This window comes from Cardiocondyla obscurior, linkage group LG21, assembly GCF_019399895.1.
Source record: "Cardiocondyla obscurior isolate alpha-2009 linkage group LG21, Cobs3.1, whole genome shotgun sequence".
In the NCBI taxonomy this organism is placed as follows: Eukaryota; Metazoa; Arthropoda; class Insecta; order Hymenoptera; family Formicidae; genus Cardiocondyla; species Cardiocondyla obscurior.
Window position 1 is genome coordinate 1,237,752 of NC_091884.1, and position 18,101 is coordinate 1,255,852.

The 18,101-nt window shown below is 36.7% G+C and overlaps 3 protein-coding genes across 3 annotated transcripts; 1 reads left to right on the plus strand and 2 right to left on the minus strand.

Moving 5' to 3' along the window:
• Positions 1-1,017: 1,017 nt before the first annotated feature.
• Positions 1,018-7,810, plus strand: Tapas (tudor domain-containing protein 7 tapas). The gene is made up of 17 exons (XM_070670608.1): positions 1,018-1,272; positions 2,185-2,325; positions 2,478-2,692; positions 2,846-2,997; positions 3,280-3,376; positions 3,456-3,734; positions 3,855-3,980; positions 4,073-4,414; positions 4,485-4,679; positions 4,750-5,007; positions 5,085-5,333; positions 5,427-5,756; positions 5,849-6,069; positions 6,202-6,403; positions 6,506-6,615; positions 6,682-6,833; positions 6,928-7,810. The coding sequence occupies exons 2-17, from the start codon at positions 2,241-2,243 to the stop codon at positions 7,176-7,178; spliced, it is 3,264 nt and encodes a 1,087-aa protein (XP_070526709.1). The 5' UTR covers positions 1,018-1,272; positions 2,185-2,240; the 3' UTR covers positions 7,179-7,810.
• Positions 7,563-14,513, minus strand: LOC139110696 (jouberin). The gene is made up of 7 exons (XM_070670639.1): positions 14,430-14,513; positions 11,545-13,473; positions 11,224-11,365; positions 10,327-10,683; positions 9,969-10,127; positions 9,328-9,776; positions 7,563-9,160 (listed from the first exon to the last, which is right to left on the minus strand). The coding sequence occupies exons 2-7, from the start codon at positions 13,065-13,067 to the stop codon at positions 8,272-8,274; spliced, it is 3,519 nt and encodes a 1,172-aa protein (XP_070526740.1). The 5' UTR covers positions 13,068-13,473; positions 14,430-14,513; the 3' UTR covers positions 7,563-8,271.
• Positions 14,514-14,606: 93 nt separating this feature from the next.
• LOC139110688 (dynein axonemal intermediate chain 2) lies at positions 14,607-18,071 on the minus strand. Its single transcript, XM_070670620.1, has 11 exons — positions 17,877-18,071; positions 17,635-17,796; positions 17,304-17,562; positions 16,980-17,233; positions 16,739-16,898; positions 16,393-16,585; positions 16,178-16,313; positions 15,968-16,114; positions 15,566-15,778; positions 15,389-15,477; positions 14,607-14,715 (listed from the first exon to the last, which is right to left on the minus strand). The coding sequence occupies exons 1-10, from the start codon at positions 18,054-18,056 to the stop codon at positions 15,400-15,402; spliced, it is 1,782 nt and encodes a 593-aa protein (XP_070526721.1). The 5' UTR covers positions 18,057-18,071; the 3' UTR covers positions 14,607-14,715; positions 15,389-15,399.
• Positions 18,072-18,101: the final 30 nt, after the last annotated feature.

The following is an 18,101-nucleotide window of genomic DNA, read 5'->3' on the forward strand; positions in this document are numbered from 1 at the left end:
GCATTTCTTTTTTTTCTTCTCTTTTTTTTCATTTTCCTTCCTTGTTTTTTGTCTCCTTTTTAATACAAAATTGTTATTAGGTGAAAAAAAATTGTTAAATAGAGTCTTTCAAGTGTGAAACGTTTGTTTTTGGAACGTACTGAATGCTCTATTCTATTCGTGTCTCTCAGTGCAGATAAAACCCTTGAGGGGTTTATATTACGTTGAGCGTTGACAAAATTCTTTCAGCTGTAACGTGATATGTGGAATATGCAGGGAAAAAGAATTTCTACAATCGCTTCAGTTAAGTTTGATGTTTATAATATTTAATGTGTTTGAACATGACTTTTGTTAATTCTAAATTGATACATATTTTAAATACTGTAAATGATAAAAATAGATATATAATGCACATATGTATATATAAAATTTATTATTATTTTAAATCTGTGTACTACACGTGTACACATATTTAAAATAAAAAAATATATATATTGTAACATAATTCAAGAAGCAAAATCTTTTAGACTAAGATGTTTAATATATTTAATTAATTATATTTGAATACCAATTTCGATGATGTAATTAAGTTTAAGATAATTTCCTCGTCACTTTTTCGACTGTTACAAATTTTCTTTAATCATATACTGGTATCATATCATGTCAATCAATTTCTTTTTTACATTTATACATTTGTACTTATATTACTATACTATTTTTTAGAACTCATAAAAAGAGTCACATCTGCGAAGGGTCCGTCGTTGATCAAGGGACCAGCATGTACCATCAAAGGGCTGACAAATTCCATACGTTTATCGCCCTTGAAAAAAAAAGGAAAAAAAAAAGGATTTATTACCTTTTCTTTTTTTTTTTTTCTAAATTACCTTCTCGTATTTCCGGGATGCGGGCACGTGATTGGTGGGCGCGCCACGACCCACATCGCCGAGCGAATCGGCAGTTGCGCGGGAGAAGCGAACCTTTAGGAGGGAAAAAGACGGGAGATACACGAGTGCGCCGAGCGCTAATGTCGCAGCTAGCAAAGCCCGCAGGTCTCCCGCCGCCGCTCTCACATCGTTCTGGGTCTGTCGGGAATCAAGAGTGATTGTGCGCGGCACGTTTTTCTCGCGGACGACTTAGCGATAACCGTGCCGTCAACTCGTGTCCTCGCGAGGCGGTGAGTCGGTGGTTGCGCCCGGGTGCTCGGGGGCTTCGCCGTGTCGAACAGGTAGCGAGACAGCAACGTTATCGAGCACGGCGGAAGAGGCAGGGGATATCTCGCCCGTACGAGGAAAGGTAATGTCACATTCGCGGCGCACGTAACGCACGTTCCGCCTTCCACCCGTGCACGTCCGCGCTAATGACCTCGTTCTGATCGTCGCCTGGGTATCGCGGCCAGCGTGTCCGGGATTAATATCCGTTGCGCTCGATCGTGGATTCCGCGCGGGTCTTTCGCCGATTCGCGGCATATGGCAAGGCGCGAGGGAAAGCGGCGACGAGCGGTTCCTCTGCTCGCTAAGTCGTATTTGTTTACTCGTCGTCGAGGATGCTTTCGAGAGATTAATTCAATCGACGTTCTGCGTCGTATTAACGGTACCCGAACGTCCGCGACGGTTGTCAAACCGACCGCGATCTGTTGAGCGTTATTAAGCGTCAAATTATTTGCTGCGTCGCTGGGTTTTTTTTCTTTCTTTTTTTTTTGTTACTCGAGGAGAATCGCTGGAAGTAGGTGGATACCGCGACTCGATTTTCGTAGCGTTGTAGAGAATTTGTTCGGTATTGAGAAACGTTGACAAGTGAAATGTAAACAAAGAAGACGCTAGATGTATTAAACAATTGAAACTGGAATTTGATTGGCGATGCCGGTTGATTATAATTATTTTTTTGGTTTTTTTTTCTCGTGGACAGAAATTTTAGAGTTTCTTGAGAAGTAATCGAGGAATGTAATTTGTAATTTTTATTAACGTGTATATTTTATTTGGCAGGCATTCTCTTCTTTTTTTAATTTTTTTTTTATGGTAAAGATGTTTTAGCAACGAGTTATGTACATTAAAGATACACAGGAATTTTTGTTTTTATTTTATTGATTTCGTTTTTTTTCTTTTTTTTCATGTTTTTGAAGATATCTGTGTTCATTCTCTAAGAAATGTTTTAAGAATTTTTCAAAAATTTTTACTTCACAGTTTAACACTTTGTTATTTATTACAGGTCTTCTAAATATCTGACTTACATCTGTATTTTCTCTCGCAAGAGAAAAAATCAACATGACGAGTCAAAATGATGTTATAAAGAATTTACGATCATGTTTGGTATCGTCCAAAGGTGGTGTCAAGCTGGACGATTTAATGAGTAAATATCATCGATTCCGTTATTACAAAGCAGTTTTAAACATAGTTCTATTTAAACTTTAATACACATTAATATAATTTTTGCGTTCTGCTTTATCTGTTAATTAATTATTTTTAGAGCAATATAATAATTTTAAAATTTCTACTTTGTAGGAGACTACCATACGATAACAGGTGAAAGGTTACGTTTCAAAGATTTCGGATATTCATCTATTGAAAATTTCGTACGTAACATACCAGACGTTACGCTAATTAGAAAGAATGGAGAATTATATGTGGAAGCCGCGCCTTCCAAGAATACGGCACATCTCACAAAATTAGTTTCACGACAGAAAGTGAAACGACAAATACGATCACAACCCCAAAAAGTAATTATTCAATTAATTTTTTATCCTGTATTTCTTTGTAAAGAATTGTCACGTTGATTGTTTTATTTTTAATTAAAAATAATTAACTCAAGAAACTTAAAGAATTTCGCTGCATTTGTACTGTAATTAATTGTAAATACTTTTTTTTTTCAGCGTAATCCTCCAAGACAGATGTCAAGTTTTTCGGTTAATTATAATTATGTTAACAATAGCCTTCAGCCTAAGAGAAATAATTACGTTAGCTCTCCCCACTTCTTTACTACATCATCACCCGGCACGAGTAACTTGTATACAGATTTTACTAGGTACTTGAGTATTTTAAATAGATTCAATTTTTTTTTAATTTCTTAAAAAAACGTAGCATCCAGATTAATTAAACATTGATAAATTGATTAAAAATTTTTTTTTTATTTGTTTAAGTACGACTTGATATGTCGCATTTTGTTTGTTATTTAATTATAAATTTTACATTAATTTAAATATATCTAAAAAAAGGTGTACGCATAATTTTACTTTTCTAATCGATGATTTATTAAAATCAATTAAAATTGTATATATAATTTTCTACATTTACAATAATCTTTTAGACCTCGGCCTCTTATGGAGACTATAGTGCAGCATCCGCTATCACGTAACCCAAATCCAAACCTTATACAAATCATACCACCAAGTTCTCCCACTAAAGTGAGTGCACATTCTTCTTGACAGTATCCAACTATAGTAAATTTTAAGAATTTCTCGATAATTATGTTGATTTTTACAGAGACTGAAAAACGGAGTGACAAATATTAATGTAACGACTATGAACCAAAGTCATAATTATAAGGCTATGCACGATTTGAAAGGCAAAGTATTAAATGACAATACTACAGTTTCGTCTGTGATAAATCAAAAGCCAAAGACACAAAAAATAGAATTGCAACATTCAAAACTAAACGAAAGGCTCAGACCTGTTCCTGAAACGTCTCCATTACCTAATGTAAACTTCAATAATGACCGTACATCTGCACCTGTACAGAGAACAAATTTTAATGTATCCCAGGTAAGAAGATTCGCGCTTAATAATGCTTAACAGATCGCGGTCGATCTGACAACTCGCAGACATTTGGATATTGTTAATATTGATAACAGATAACGGTTTATATGTTATTTTTTATTTCAGATTTCTGATCTTCGGAAACAGCTGGAAATTCGTGCCAATGCGCTAAATTTACCATCACCGATTTATAAACTGTATTCGCAAAAGGAAAAAAATTCTACTAAAATCACCATTTACGCTAGCGTAAAAGTAAATATCAAACGTCTATTAAATTTAATATTTTATATAGATGAGAACTGCGAAGATCTTTTATATTAATTGATAAAAAATAAAAATTATAGATTGGCGTGCATACATTCAACACATTCCCAGACGAAGCGTCGTCCGAGGAGGAAGCCGAGAATATTGCAGCACGTTTGGCTCTTGTAAATCTTGCTAAGGAATCGTCGAGCTCTGAGGTGACGACTGCCGATGCAGAATTAATTAAAGAACGCATTTGGAATATTATAACGCGACATCACGGCGGAGTCTTTATGCATTTGCTACCTGAATTTTATAATGAACAATATAACGAAACCTTACCCGACGACTGGCAAACGATCATCGAGAAATGCAGAAATATAAATCAAGAGAAAGGCGTCGGGAACTATACGATATTATGCTGTTCTTCCTCGAATTCCAAAGTACGTATATTTCATTTGTTTTTAGCAATTATGCAGATCGATATTATAAATGTTATACGTTTCTTTTTAGCCATCGGAAAATAACTTTGCGTCGTATGAAAATGTTTCTGAAAATACATTCCCATCTAACGAGAAGATACAATTGTCACCGATTGGGCCTGCTGTGCCTGATACATTACCGGTACCCACGGCAACTATTTGGCAAGTATTTGCTACTTACGTTGTAAGCACCGTCGAAATTTGGGTCCGGCTTGGCGACGTAAACGTGAGTATCCGATTATATTGCTTATTTACTTGACTTTTTACGCGGAATTAAAACTCATTTTATTTTCCAGGATGAATTCGTTGATATGACGAACGAAATGACGAGTCATTATTATCAAATAAATAAATCCGCTCCACTAGAGGCATGCGTAGTCGACGATTTTTATGCCGTTTTTGAAAACGACTATTGGCACAGAGTTCAATGCACAGAGTTTAATAACGAAACCAAAATCGCAACAGTTTTCTTTATTGACGAGGGATACGAAGGAGATTATCAATCCAACGTCTTATATCCTTTGGACAAGAAATTTTGCAGTCTTCCTTGTCAAGTAATTCACCTGCTCGACTTAATATTATTAATGTTTATGCGGGTTATATGTTTATGCGTATTTTTTATTTTATATAGGCTGTTAGACTAGCTCTTCAGGGATTGAAGGACTTCCGCGATTGCAGCGAGATAGTTCCAGATATAGAAAATCATCTTATAGTTGACCAATTATTTAACGTCACGGTACATGGTACGGATAGCGACGAAAACGGTGTGTATTATATAGTGACTTTTTACGACACCAGCAAAGAGAACGAGGATGTCGACATAAATGAAGTCTTATTCAAGAAAATAACACACGATATGGCTGATGCCCTTAAAATACATGTAACTGTCATTTAATTTATTATTACGATATTTTGTGTAAGTGCAAGTCTTGTTTTTTTTATGTTCTTACGTACATTAATGGTTCATTTGCAGAAGGGAAAATCAATGCAGTTGTACATTACGCACATAGACGACTGTGGCAACATTTTTGCCCAAGTAAACTCGTTCGCTAAAACTATATTGAGTAGCGAGATGTCGCAAATGTCTCTGAACAGTGGAATAAAGGTTACTAACATTAACTTCACGAAAACGTACCTTGTAGAATATAACTCACAGTGGTTTAGAGTGAAAGTGATCGATATTCATAACGACCACGAAATAACTGTATCTTTAATAGACGTCGGTCGAAACATCGTAATACCGAGGAAAAATCTATTTCACATAAACAAATTGTCAATGGCTTTGAGGTATCTTCCTGCGCAGGTAAGAATAAATTTTTTTCTTTTTTTTTTTTTTGACATTTCCCAAAATGTTTTACGAGGATAAAACGTTTAACACTTATATATTTAAAACAGGCTATGCAGATTTTTCTCAATAAAATCGACCCATTAATGTATAATAGAAAGCTTGTGACAAGATTTCGCGAGCTGGTCTCTGACACAGATTTGCTGACGGCAGATGTCGTCGAAATCAGCACGTCCGGAGTTCCAATAGTGGATATTTCTAAAAGAATTGAACCGAACAACATGTTGGTCTTGATAAATTCATCTTTGATTTATGACGACAAACTATCAAGGTAAACTTTTGCTGATTCTATCTTTTTTTTTTTTAGAAATAAACCTTATTTATGCGTGTGCTTTGCGTTTTGTATTCTTTATCTTAAACTTACAACTTAAAAAACTTAACTAAAATACTTCTTTCTATATAGAAGCAACACGGAGGATAAAAACAATAATAAAACCAAAAAACGTTTTGAACGCAAAAGTAGTTCTCGTGCAATAGAGTCCGTTATCAAATTGAATCCACCTAAGATTCCCGACATTGGACAGTATTTTGAGGTTCGTGTCTCATTGGTAGCGCATCCAGGACATTTTATAGTGCAACCGTTGGAAGATGCACAAAAATTAAAAGTATGTAAAAATTAATAAGTACTTTCATAAAGTATATTAAACACATTAAAATTTAATCAACTGATAGATGTATATATATTTACTATATCTTTTTATTTCTAGGAATTGTCGATCGAGTTACAAAACTATTATAAAGAAAACAATAGCTTACCTTTGGAATCTATTGGTGAAGGTAAACTTTACGCGGGGAAATTTTGTGATAAATGGTACAGGTATGTAACTTGTATAATTTTATGATAAAAAGTCGGATTATTAATAATAATTTTTATTTATTTCAGAGTATACGTTACCGATATTATTAGCAATAACGATGTATCGGTATATTTCTGTGACTATGGTAACGTTATGATAATACATCGTAACGATTTGCAACCATTAAAGAATCAATTCTTGAAATTACCGTACCAGGCAATTAAAGCTAAACTCATCGGTAAGAAAAAATTTGTCTCTCACTTAAATATTTCTGTCATTTCTTCGCAAAGAATCCCGCTTAATGACTAATAATAACTTTTAACGTTGAATAGGAATAGAACCGGTAAATCGCGACTGGACGGTGATCGATTGCCTCAAATTTAAGGAATTGGTGTTTGAAAAAGATTTTTGCTCGTCAATCGTCGAATCTGTGTTCGACGATCTATCGCCGGTCAACGGTACCATGCTAGGTGTACGACTGATTGATGTTAGCACCCCTGAAGATATCTACATTGATGACCTATTAGTAGAAGAGAAGCGTGCCAAATACACCAGAAATTTTAAAAATCTTTCTTCTTCTTAACTTGTTATATTAATCAACAGATAAATATTTTTTTATGTTATTGTCATCCTTCTATGATATCGTGATAATAGATTCCTTACACATGTATTATATATAAATTATATCATGGAAGGATAATGCGCGTCGCAGCTGCTAAATTTACGATTAGTTTTATTGATTAAAAAAGAATGTCTTTATTTTTTTTTGTTTAAGCATCATATGATGTAAGTAGCTATATTCATATATAAAAAAATTAATTTGCCGAGGAAACTATGAATTTTACTCGTATTTCGTATAAAGACGTATTTATAATTACATACGTATATAATGCAATAATCTTTCTTAAAATTTACTGTTATTGCCGACCACGTTTTTGTTATAAAATTTAATTATCGTTAAAGTTTAAACAAAGTATGGTTAATTTAGAAAGAAACTTTATTATACTTATGTTATATTTTTTTAAAACATGTATTTTATGTTAAGTATCTTCCAACGTTATATTATCCCTTCGACTTTTTTGTCGTTAATTGAATTCTTTGAAAGTTATTTTTTAATGTTAAACGAAACAGTATGTCTAACGACAAAAAATTGGCTGTATAATATATTATTAATAAGTGACATTCCATTTATCTGTAAATAAAAAATATACAGTATCTTTCAGACAAAAGTGTATCATCTAAGATTTTTAAGCACACATTTCGTATGAATTAGATATGTACATCGTGTACAATAGATTGTACATCGTGCATACAAGATGTATCTAAATGTTCTTGTCAAATTTTTTGAGCCTGACTTATTCACATTAAAAATATGTTTAAAAAGCGGAGATGATACACTTTTAGCCGTTATCGTATATGTATATGTATGTGTAATTTCTATATATGTCTTGTTCTTTAGATGCCTTGTTTATCTAAAAAAAATTGGTAACCGAAGCATGATTTTGAATTTTATCTATTTCTACGACAAAAAAATGTATTTAATCCAAACAACGACACGAGTTCTTAAATTTAATGTTCCGCGACATTTCCATCTGCACTTGATCTTTTATTCTTTTTATTATTGCTATTTTTTAAATCATTTATTTTCAGCTTACTTTATCCTAGAACAAGAACACTCACCTTTCGACGTCTTTATTGAAATTTGACGTTTCCACGATGTAAGTATTAGCGCTATTCGGTGAACTTGCATGCGATGACTCGGGTGTAATTGTTTTCTTAAATGAAGCTACCGAATTGTGATAATTAAACGAATGATCTGGGCTTTTAGATGCGGTTGTAAAGCTGGACTGCATGTTTCGAAGGGAACCGTCGTGAGATCTTGAAGAGCTCGTGGCGCGGTCTTCAAAACGCATGTCTCGTTCAACAGTGATATTATTAGACGTATTGGTCCAGGAACCGTTCGCGCTAAAATTCCGTTTTCCATCGGCGACGTCTTCGAAAAGCATCGAGCTGCCGAACAATATCGAGTCGATTTTCTCGATAATGTTGTGCAGCCGATCCCAGCTTTTCTTTCTCCAGTTTCGGTCCGCTTCTCTCGTGCGACGCGACGTCGTCCACGGTTGCTCGTAAGCATCATTTTCCATTTCTATTATCGTATTATCGGCCATGGAATAACGAGATAGAGAAGGAATTTCTTTCGTCCTTGTACCGGTAACTTTATTAGGCTGAGACGGAGAACACTTTAAAGGATTTAAAATCACTTCGTTACTCCGTGTTTGCGAGGTATCTTCCATAAGGTGTAATCCGACGTTGTTACCGTTTGCGTTTTTATCGTATCTTAGAACACGAACCGACGAGGAACTGCCGAACATCGAGTACGCCAAAACGTGATCGTAAGGGTGGTAATCCACGCAGGTAATAATCATCCTGGCCGAGCTGTGTTCGTCATTCGAGTATCTGGCTACGTGTTTGCCCGTCTCCAAATTCCAGATATTCAACGCAGAATCCTCGCTACCGCATATAACGAACCCGCCGCAGGGAGATATACAGGCCTTCAATTGTATTCTATAAATAAAAAAAAGAAAAAGTCAGTAAATCAAAGTAGGTAATAAAGATTTCAATTAAAAATCAATGCGAGATAATAATATAGTATATGGAGAATATAAAGAGAATGAGTTGCGATATTTAACAACGCGCATATTAATAAGAAAAGATATTTTATTCCAGCGTGCCTTTGATTATTTAACTGTTTGTATTTTTGTAGAATCACCCCGGTCGCAAGATCCAACATTCTTAGGCCGTTGTCTCTCGAATGTACGAGGAGCCTGGATTCGAGGGGATGTAATACGATCGTGTTAATAACGACACCCTCGATTTCGCGAATTTTTATTTTCCTCGAGATGCACGCCGTCGTTTTCGACGGTGTCCTGCTATCCTTGCGAATCGTCCAAAGGATTATCAATCCCACGCTGTCGGCGGTAATCAAGTTACCGCTCTTTTGAAAGACCATGGAATTGACGAAGCCCTCGTGGCCTTCCAATTCTTGATTCAGTTCTCGTTGCTTCGATTTCCTGTCTTTCATCCATATGCGAACCACTCGATCGTAACACCCAGTTGCCACGATCGTCGCATCGCCGGGCTCGTACTTCGCGCAATAAACATACGAAGGATGCGGCAGCATCTGTAATAAATTTACACGTCTAAGTTCATGTATTTTTTTTTTTTTACAAATTCTGTATAGATAGATAGATAGTATGTAAGCTTGTAAATGTATAAAATTCCACACAGATGTGCCATAACTTTGCAATAATTTTTGCATTTGTATAATAGACGTTTATTCGGCATTATTATCGTTTCGTGTAATCGGTTGTACCTCGACGTGCTCTACGATCTGATTGCGAACATCCCAAATACGCGTCGTCTGATCCGCGGACGCTGACAACAGGCAATGATCGTCGCTGGACCAGTTTAGAGAATACACGAAATTCTTGTGGCCGTGAAATTGTACGTGAGTCTTGCCTAAAGTCTTGACCTGAAATCAACGATAGTTTATTTTATTACTATGGCATAGGATCTTAAATTATTTATTACGATTATATTGATTTGTGCATATGAATTTTACGACCTTATTTTATAGAAATTTTATTATATATTTTTTTTTTTTTATTCTCTTCTCATCTAGACGCGGTATGTTTTTTTTTTTTTTTGCGATATCTGCGATATTGACGCACCTCGTAAACGACAATCGGATAATAGTACTCCTCGGAATGGACGCAGGCCAAATACTTGCCGTCGTTGCTGAAGGCGATGTAGAAGCATCCCTTTTCGCTCACTTCCGTCTCGAACATCTTCTCGTTCGGGATTTTACAAGACTGGGCTGCTAATCGGGCCCATTTCGGAAGACTAATCGATTCCGACGTGCACTTCGAACGATCCCGCGAGACGTTCTCCGCGTCGTCGAGGAGATCGTTTATCGGTAGCTTACGATAAAGTACAGGCCCTAACTTCGGTGGCGGAATCGACGTTACCGTTACCAGAAGACTGCTAGGATACTTGTCCCTGTTGTTCGACTGCCACCAAGTGTAAACCTACGAGAGAAAACGAGTAATAGTATATTACAATAACGTGAGAAAAATAACGTGCAAAAGTGTTGAGTAATTTTTCGCGATAGTAATTAATTCGGGCGCGTTCGCGAGTTTCTAGTGCGCGGAAGGATGGCTCGTCACGTCCCATCTGAGAGGAGGAGCAGGCCCGGGACGGGCATCCTGCGTCGGCGGAGCAACTTATAGGTAAATATAAATTTTTTTCTCGTTCAGAAAATCTTGAAAAAGAATTAAGCTTTCGCCTTTACATTAATTTAAATAGCGACGTGTCTACATTAATATGTTTCTTTTTATGTTACAGCCACCGGCAGAATTCCACAACTCCGCTGACGCTCATGCAGATTGGTGAGTCACATAATTTTCTTTTTCGTAGTTAGTAATTAGGGTCTCTTATGGTTTTGTTCTGGTAGATATAAAAAAAACGGAAATTTTCTTCTTCTCAAAAATTAAAACGCAATCAAACGTACGCAAATGCGCATTTTAGAAGATATAGAAAAATTTGTTTAAATAAAAATCGATAATTACCTCGCACTTTTGTTTCCCGTATCGTTTAAAGTTCCGTCTAGGTTTATAAAGTTGTAGCCGGACTTTTTTACCCGTATGAAAAGTTTCATTGATCCCAATAGGCTTGAGAAATGCCCACGCGATTTTGTTCCAGCATCCCTCGCTACCTGAAATATCAAACGTGAATTATTAGGTTTTCATATAACGCGAAAAAAAAAACGCTTAAAATTCAATCGTTGTCAAGTCTTTCTTAATCACAATTAATTCACTTTCTTAACATTTTTCAAATAATTAAAATAATAAAATAATAATAAAATAATAAAATATTAAATAATTAAACACTTGCCAATTTTGTCATAACTCATGCTCGCGTCGGCGAAGCTCAGAAGCTCTATCACCTCAAAAAGAATCACTACTTGTTCGCTTTCTTCGCGTTTTATTATCTCGTCAAAGTCGTGCTCGAAAATGAGCTCTTCTTCCCAGACTGGTATCATCGACTTGTTCTTCTTGAAGTCAAACTTGCCGGTAATCATCGGCTGAATATACGCGTCACCGTTCTCCGTCGTAGTCTTTAGATACGAACCCGTGCGAGCTTTTACGATATGAACCCTGACCATAGGTCTTCTCACATTCACGTAATCGGCCTCTAGCACGTCCGCCCGGTGAACCGTCACAGAAATGAACTTTAGCTCTTCCTTCTTCTTTTCTTTCGTCTCTTTTTCCTGTCTGCGTTTTTTCTTCCTCTTCTTTCTGACTCTCGCATCGTTCGCCTCTGCCGTCGAGATCGCGTCTCTCGCAGACGAGCTGGCGAACGTGTCTTCATCGCGAACATTTTTCTTCTTGAACAACGACTGTCCTCTTCTCTTCTGCGATTGATCGCGCGTCGCTTCTGATTGAATCTTCTGGGTGCTCGAGAGCCGCTCTTCGGAGGTGATCGAACTCGATCGGACGTCGGTGACTCTTTCTAGACTTCCTGACGAGTCGAGCTCTTTCACGCTACTCCTTCGGCTCTCTGGCAGTCTTGATTTCGTAGAACGACCGTCGCTGTCCACCGTGAAACGCTTGCTCGTCTCCTCTCGCCAATGTTTCTTCGAAGAGTCGCTGGACGTAGTTCCCGTTTCGTTTTCAATTTTCGAACGATCGCTCAGTCTCCGCATTTCGATTTTGGTGCTTTCCCGGTTGTGATCGGTTTCAATCCGGAGCACCTCGTCCTCGTTGTCGGACACGAAGGCCGGGTTGTCGTAGGGAACGGCGTCGCTACGTCGCAAGGTAGCTCGCGGCGCCGGGACCGGTGTTTTACGCGAGTTTTCGATCAGCGGAGACGCGTCGTCGCTGGTCTCCGGCAATCGGATCACGCCGGCGTCCTTGGACCAGCGTTTCCGCGGCGGTCTCTTCGGGTCTACCTCCGCTTCGTTCGTCACGTTCACTAAAGTATTCCATTGTTTCCTACGCCGCGGCTTCTCCTCGAGAGACTCACTCTTTTTCGGCGCTTCGAATTCTTCTATCAAGTCCAACGACTCCACCGTTAAATCGTCGTGCTTGGCAGGATTCTTTGAGGAACTTTTACGGTCGGAGGAGCGATTCCGAGACGCCTCGCTCGCTCGCGAAGAAGCTTTAGGCCTTTGAGAGGTTCGTTCGGAAAATCGCTTAGGTTCTTTATCGTCAGACAGCTCGATCACGAGATCGCTCTCGTTTTCTCCTCGTTGACGCTTGCCCGTGGCTTCACCGCCGTTGTGAACATCCACGATAACGTTCATCGTCGTTTTCGGAGACATCGCGCTCTCCGTCGATTCTTCTAAGAAAGACGACACGTTGCGCGATCTTCTCAATCTCCTGGCCTTTGTAGACTCGACGGACTTGGCCATCCTTTCGGGGGTTTCTTTTAGATATCACCGACGTTAAGAAAAAGAGGGTCGCCAGTAAGGGAACATCGCGTGCGTTCCAGTTGTGCCGTCCGATCGATCACTAACAAAACTCGCGAACTCACCGGACGGTGATAACTATCGCAGCCCTGAAAAGAAAATAATTTTGTCCTCATTGCAATCTCTATTAATATTCACGTGCATATGTAAACCTTACTCTCACGTACGAATGTTGCTGACTACGTTGTCTATCGCCGGGCAAGTCGCGTTGCTAACAGGCACACCAGGTGCGGGAGTACAGGTGATTAAGCTCCGCTCGACTCCCTCGACGGAAGTACGAATCGATCGATATCAGGCAGCCCACGAACGCGAAGCTCGTTCAAGTCCTCTTTACAAATCTCTTTCATTCCTGCGCGAACAAATTCTGGGTTTTACAATCCACATATATGTAGGTATTCATGCTACAAAGTAGAAAATAAAATTAAAAAATTGCACGCACTATAAATCAAGATTTTTGAATGACCTTATTCAAATATGTTTCTTTGAATCATATAGATTGTTCTACGTGTTATCTAACGTTACACTTTTTTTTTTTCTTTTTTTTTTTTCTTTTTCTTTTCTCTGACAATGAAAGTTTATAGGTATTCGCAAATTTAAAAGTATTTTTTGAGAGACAAAGTTTGCGAGGAAAACAATAGGCCGTGGCATTGAAAGTGATTTATGTGACTGCTGAATACAATGCTTTTGAACTAAAAATATATTTCACGAAACTAAAAGTATGGAGAGAAAGTAAAAAATGGGCAGCGAGACATAAAATTGCAAAGTAATCGCAGGTCTTCGGTGTCCTTCAGCATTTTCGTTCATTTCTCGAATTAAACTTATTTTCCAATATTAATATTAATGCGATGAACATGTCTGTATATAAAGAGCATTTATTATCGTACAAGGTTTCCACTCCAAAGTGATTAACTCCTCTTTCTAAATTAAAAAGAATACTAGTGCGAAAACATTTAATTAATATTTAACATGAGTCTGTTTTCTATTTTTTAATTTTTGGAGTTAATCAATTTGGCAAATGAACAGTTTATATAATTATTACATAATGAAAAAGCGAACTAATTGTAGAAGAACTTTACGGCACAAACAGTAAAAAAAAAAATATATACAAAAAAGTTAATTAATTTTTATTAATAAAAAATAATGAATTTATTAATCTATTTAACAATGACAGGTTCTGAAACATTATTTCAATTGCACAGACACAACTTAGTCTTAACATATGTAATATAAGTATCGTACAGTTTTGAAGGAATTATCACAGAAAATAATTGTTATTGTTATTCGACATTAAATTCGTTCTCATACCATAATATGTTTCGAACACGGTGACGGCTTCCTTGAGTTTTGTGTGGAAGAACGTAGAGTCATTTATCATATTAACCAATCCACTGATAGAATTAATGTCCAGCAGGATATTGATGAGTGTTTGAGACATAAAATTCGGATACACGTTATAAACTAACGGATGTAGTAATTGTCCTAATGCTCGCTTTTGCTGCCGTCGTGGTAAAGTGGACAATTGTGATAAGACATCTGAGATATCAGGTACATTTAATAAGCACGGAATCTGGTTGGAATCCATCACGTACTCCTTAAAAAGAAAAAATATATATATAATATATAAAAAACATGTATAACAAAATTAATAACGTTGTATTTTTTTTATCGTCGTTAAGTATTAACGTTTCGTCTTTTAGTTCACAATTTTTTATTCATGCTACAATCTGACTTAATAAAATAAAATGTAATTCAGCACATTTACACTTACTTTTGTAGTTTAAAAACGTTACCGTGAGGAACACAAATTGTCGAGAAATATAGAAGTATAAGAAAATGCTTTAGTCGGGAACGATGCAAGCTAACTGACTTAGATTTTTAGACTAAATCCAACGAGAAAACTAAAAGAAATACTTTACGTAACAATCCGTTATTTCGAAGCACCGCCTACATTTCTGTTTCGGCCAATGCTTGAAAAGAGGGGTCAAAATGAAGAAAATGCTAAAAAGAAAAGATGAAAAAAAAAAGAATGCGTAAAATGAAAGATTTGAAAAACTAAAATACGATATTAATTTTTAGACATTTACGCAATGTGTAATGAAAATTGTTAGATACTTATATAAAGAATATAAGAATATAAATATAATATAAAGAATTGTAAGAATACATCGTTTTAATATGTATTTAATTATAGTCATATTGAAGCAAGTTAAGCTATTGTTACGTAAATTATTTGTAATTAATGTACTTTAGATATTATAACTTACATGTAATTATTTTAATTTGTAATTGTACCATTTTGCATCACGTTGTTATTCAGTTCGACGGTATCTGCTTCTACCTGCCGTGTTAATTCCTGCAAAATAATCGATTAAAAATAAATGGCACGCATACAATTTATAATTAGATTAGATTATACGTTCGTTAACGTAAAGTATATTTACCGCATTAATCATATTTTCGTATTCTTGCTCACATTGTGCTATCAGTGAGTTTCTTAAACCGTCAGCGGTTTCCTTAGGATCTTCCCGTTCATCCGGTTTTGCGGAAGCATCAGTGAGATCTGATTCGTGCATCTTCATAGTTTTCATTTTCAATCGTTGTTCCCTATTCTTCGCCTCTATAACTTTTTCACGGCGCGTCTCACGGTCAAAAAGCTAAAAAAAAAAAAATAGAAACTAATACTTAGTTATTTCTTTATATACTTTTACGGTAAAAAAAAAATTAATTTGTTAGAGACTTAATCTCTAACAAATTAATTTCTTTTACAGTAAAAATATATAATATTTTAGTATATAATATTATATACTTTTATATAATAAAAGTATATAATATTTAATATTTACCGCAGTTAGTAACAATTTATCGTTCTTTTGATTGACCGTCAATGCTTCTGAAAATTCGAGCAGATAAGTCGAACCCTTTTTATTTGCAACTGCAGCCAATTGTCCTTGCTCGTGAAGTCGCAAGCAGGTCAAGCTTTCGTCGCAGACCTACAAACGAATTACATCGTTAAAGTAGCTTATCGACAAGTGCGCGATAGCCTAATTAGATACCTTTACGCTGAGAACCGGGCTGTCCTGCTGAATTAAAAAGTCCCATACGTCCAAAGTCCCATCGACTTTGATCAAATAGTATACAGAGTAACGCGTAGCACTCCAAGCGCCGCCCGTTAAAAAATCACGGTGACCACTGGAAAATTTAGCATTGAATACCAAGGCCGGGAATCTGCTAAATGACTTTCCCGTTATTTTACTATTTTCGAGCTTACGGTGTCCAGGCAATGCAAGATTCTCTGCAATCTTCCGACCAAATCCTCGAGGTCCAATCGCCGACCGTTAAGAAATTTTTTACGAACGTCGGGTTCCTCTCCAGGCTTATAACAGGCCCATATTGAGCTTGAAATCTAATCGCGATTTTTTCACCGGGCGTCTTACCTTTACGGTTTCCCGATATTACAACACCTGTAAACCAAAATTTTTTTCTCATTATTATTATATTATTTTCATACCTTTCTTGCTTTATAAAAATTATAGCATTTTGATTCGTAACAATTAAATTTATTTTAAAGCTACATTTCAATAAACAGTCGTTTAACAACGGTAGATTGACCGTACCATTTTCCAAGCCACACATGAAACGTGTTCCCATCGAAGGTTCAAATTGAAGAGCCGATATACCAGTAGCTTTGTCTACGTTCTGATTTTCCGGTTTTAACAAGTCTATTACCAAAGTTTCCGTCGGAACTTGTATCTTCCTGGTGTCCCACCACTTTATCTGCAAACAAAACGATGTACAGAATGTACTCCGGGTCGTTGTCAGTAATTATATCAGTAATTATATTATACGAGATTATACCTGTCCGTCTTTCGACGCGCTGAAAAACTCGGTGCCAGTTTTTGAATTGATCCACAAAGTTTTGTCGCAAGAATCTCTGTGGCTGAACTCGACCGAGCTGATGTCCACCATATCCGATCCTCTTCTAATATCCCAGCAGGCCACCTGCCCAGTCATCAGGCCACCTATCAAGGTGTTACTGTCCTTCGGATTGTATTCCAACGTCAGAATTGGGCAGAACGGTTTTAACGTTATGTAGGGATTATTTGGATTCTCTGCGGAATTATTCTTTACAAATATTTGATCGCTGATCAATCGATTCTAGCTTACTCACGCGCAACGTACCTACTTCCCAGATATACGACATGTAATGATTGCTAGAGGTTTTTTTGAAGTCGATGTTGCAATAACTCGCTGCAAAGCGATTACCCTGGTCCGGCGACCACGACAGATGTGTGATCTGTCGTTTTATTGGTAAAGGATCGCGATAGACATTTACCGTGCGCGAGAAAGCTCTTTGTATCAACGGGGCCGCTTCCACGTCAGCAAAATATTGCTCGTAAATGTTGCAAGCGTTATTTTGCAGAATGCAGTGCTCCATTGACTTAAAAAACGTTTAAGTATATGAGATAATTATTTGAAGAGAAGAGGCAGGAGATCTTAGGCAAATATTTACAGGCAGCAATTGAAGCATCGTGTGAATGTACAGTTCATCCTTCTCTATTTTCCGTCTGTATCTGACTGTCTGTTCTAAATCCAACATGTTAATATCTTTTGGCCAGCCGCCCTCGTAGTGGAACATTTTATTATCCTTATACGTCGCAGTAGTTGTATTTACCTGTATAAACGTATAGATAATAGTTATATATAAATTTACATGTATTGCTTTTCATGCGTTACTTAAAAAAAGATGTATACCTCATGTACGGCATAAGTTTTGCTACATTGCGTGGCGTGTGTCACAGGATCCATTCTAATGTAGTTATTCATCAACGCTGGATTCGATTTGATTTCCATTTCCACCTTGTCGACGTCGGTAAAGCTGCATCTCTTCCCAAAATGCATTCTTTTCTTCGTATAGGCATATTCCGCGTCCATCGTGTACAGAAATAAAGAAATCTAGGATTCACTTGCGTTATAACT

Coding starts and splice junctions, on each gene's coding strand:
- LOC139110696 (XM_070670639.1), bottom strand. CDS start 13,067: ATGGCCAAGTCCGTCGAGTCTACAAAGGCCAGGAGATTGAGAAGATCG. Junction 11,366..11,544: donor AGTTATGACAAAATTGGCAA/GTGTTTAATTAT, acceptor TATTTCAGGTAG/CGAGGGATGCTGGAACAAAA. Junction 10,128..10,326: donor ATCCGATTGTCGTTTACGAG/GTGCGTCAATAT, acceptor CGTTGATTTCAG/GTCAAGACTTTAGGCAAGAC.
- LOC139110688 (XM_070670620.1), bottom strand. CDS start 18,056: ATGGACGCGGAATATGCCTATACGAAGAAAAGAATGCATTTTGGGAAG. Junction 17,234..17,303: donor GTCGTATATCTGGGAAGTAG/GTACGTTGCGCG, acceptor ATAATTCCGCAG/AGAATCCAAATAATCCCTAC. Junction 16,115..16,177: donor GCCCGGTTCTCAGCGTAAAG/GTATCTAATTAG, acceptor ATTCGTTTGTAG/GTCTGCGACGAAAGCTTGAC.
- Tapas (XM_070670608.1), top strand. CDS start 2,241: ATGACGAGTCAAAATGATGTTATAAAGAATTTACGATCATGTTTGGTA. Junction 2,326..2,477: donor CAAGCTGGACGATTTAATGA/GTAAATATCATC, acceptor TCTACTTTGTAG/GAGACTACCATACGATAACA. Junction 6,404..6,505: donor AAGATGCACAAAAATTAAAA/GTATGTAAAAAT, acceptor TTTTATTTCTAG/GAATTGTCGATCGAGTTACA.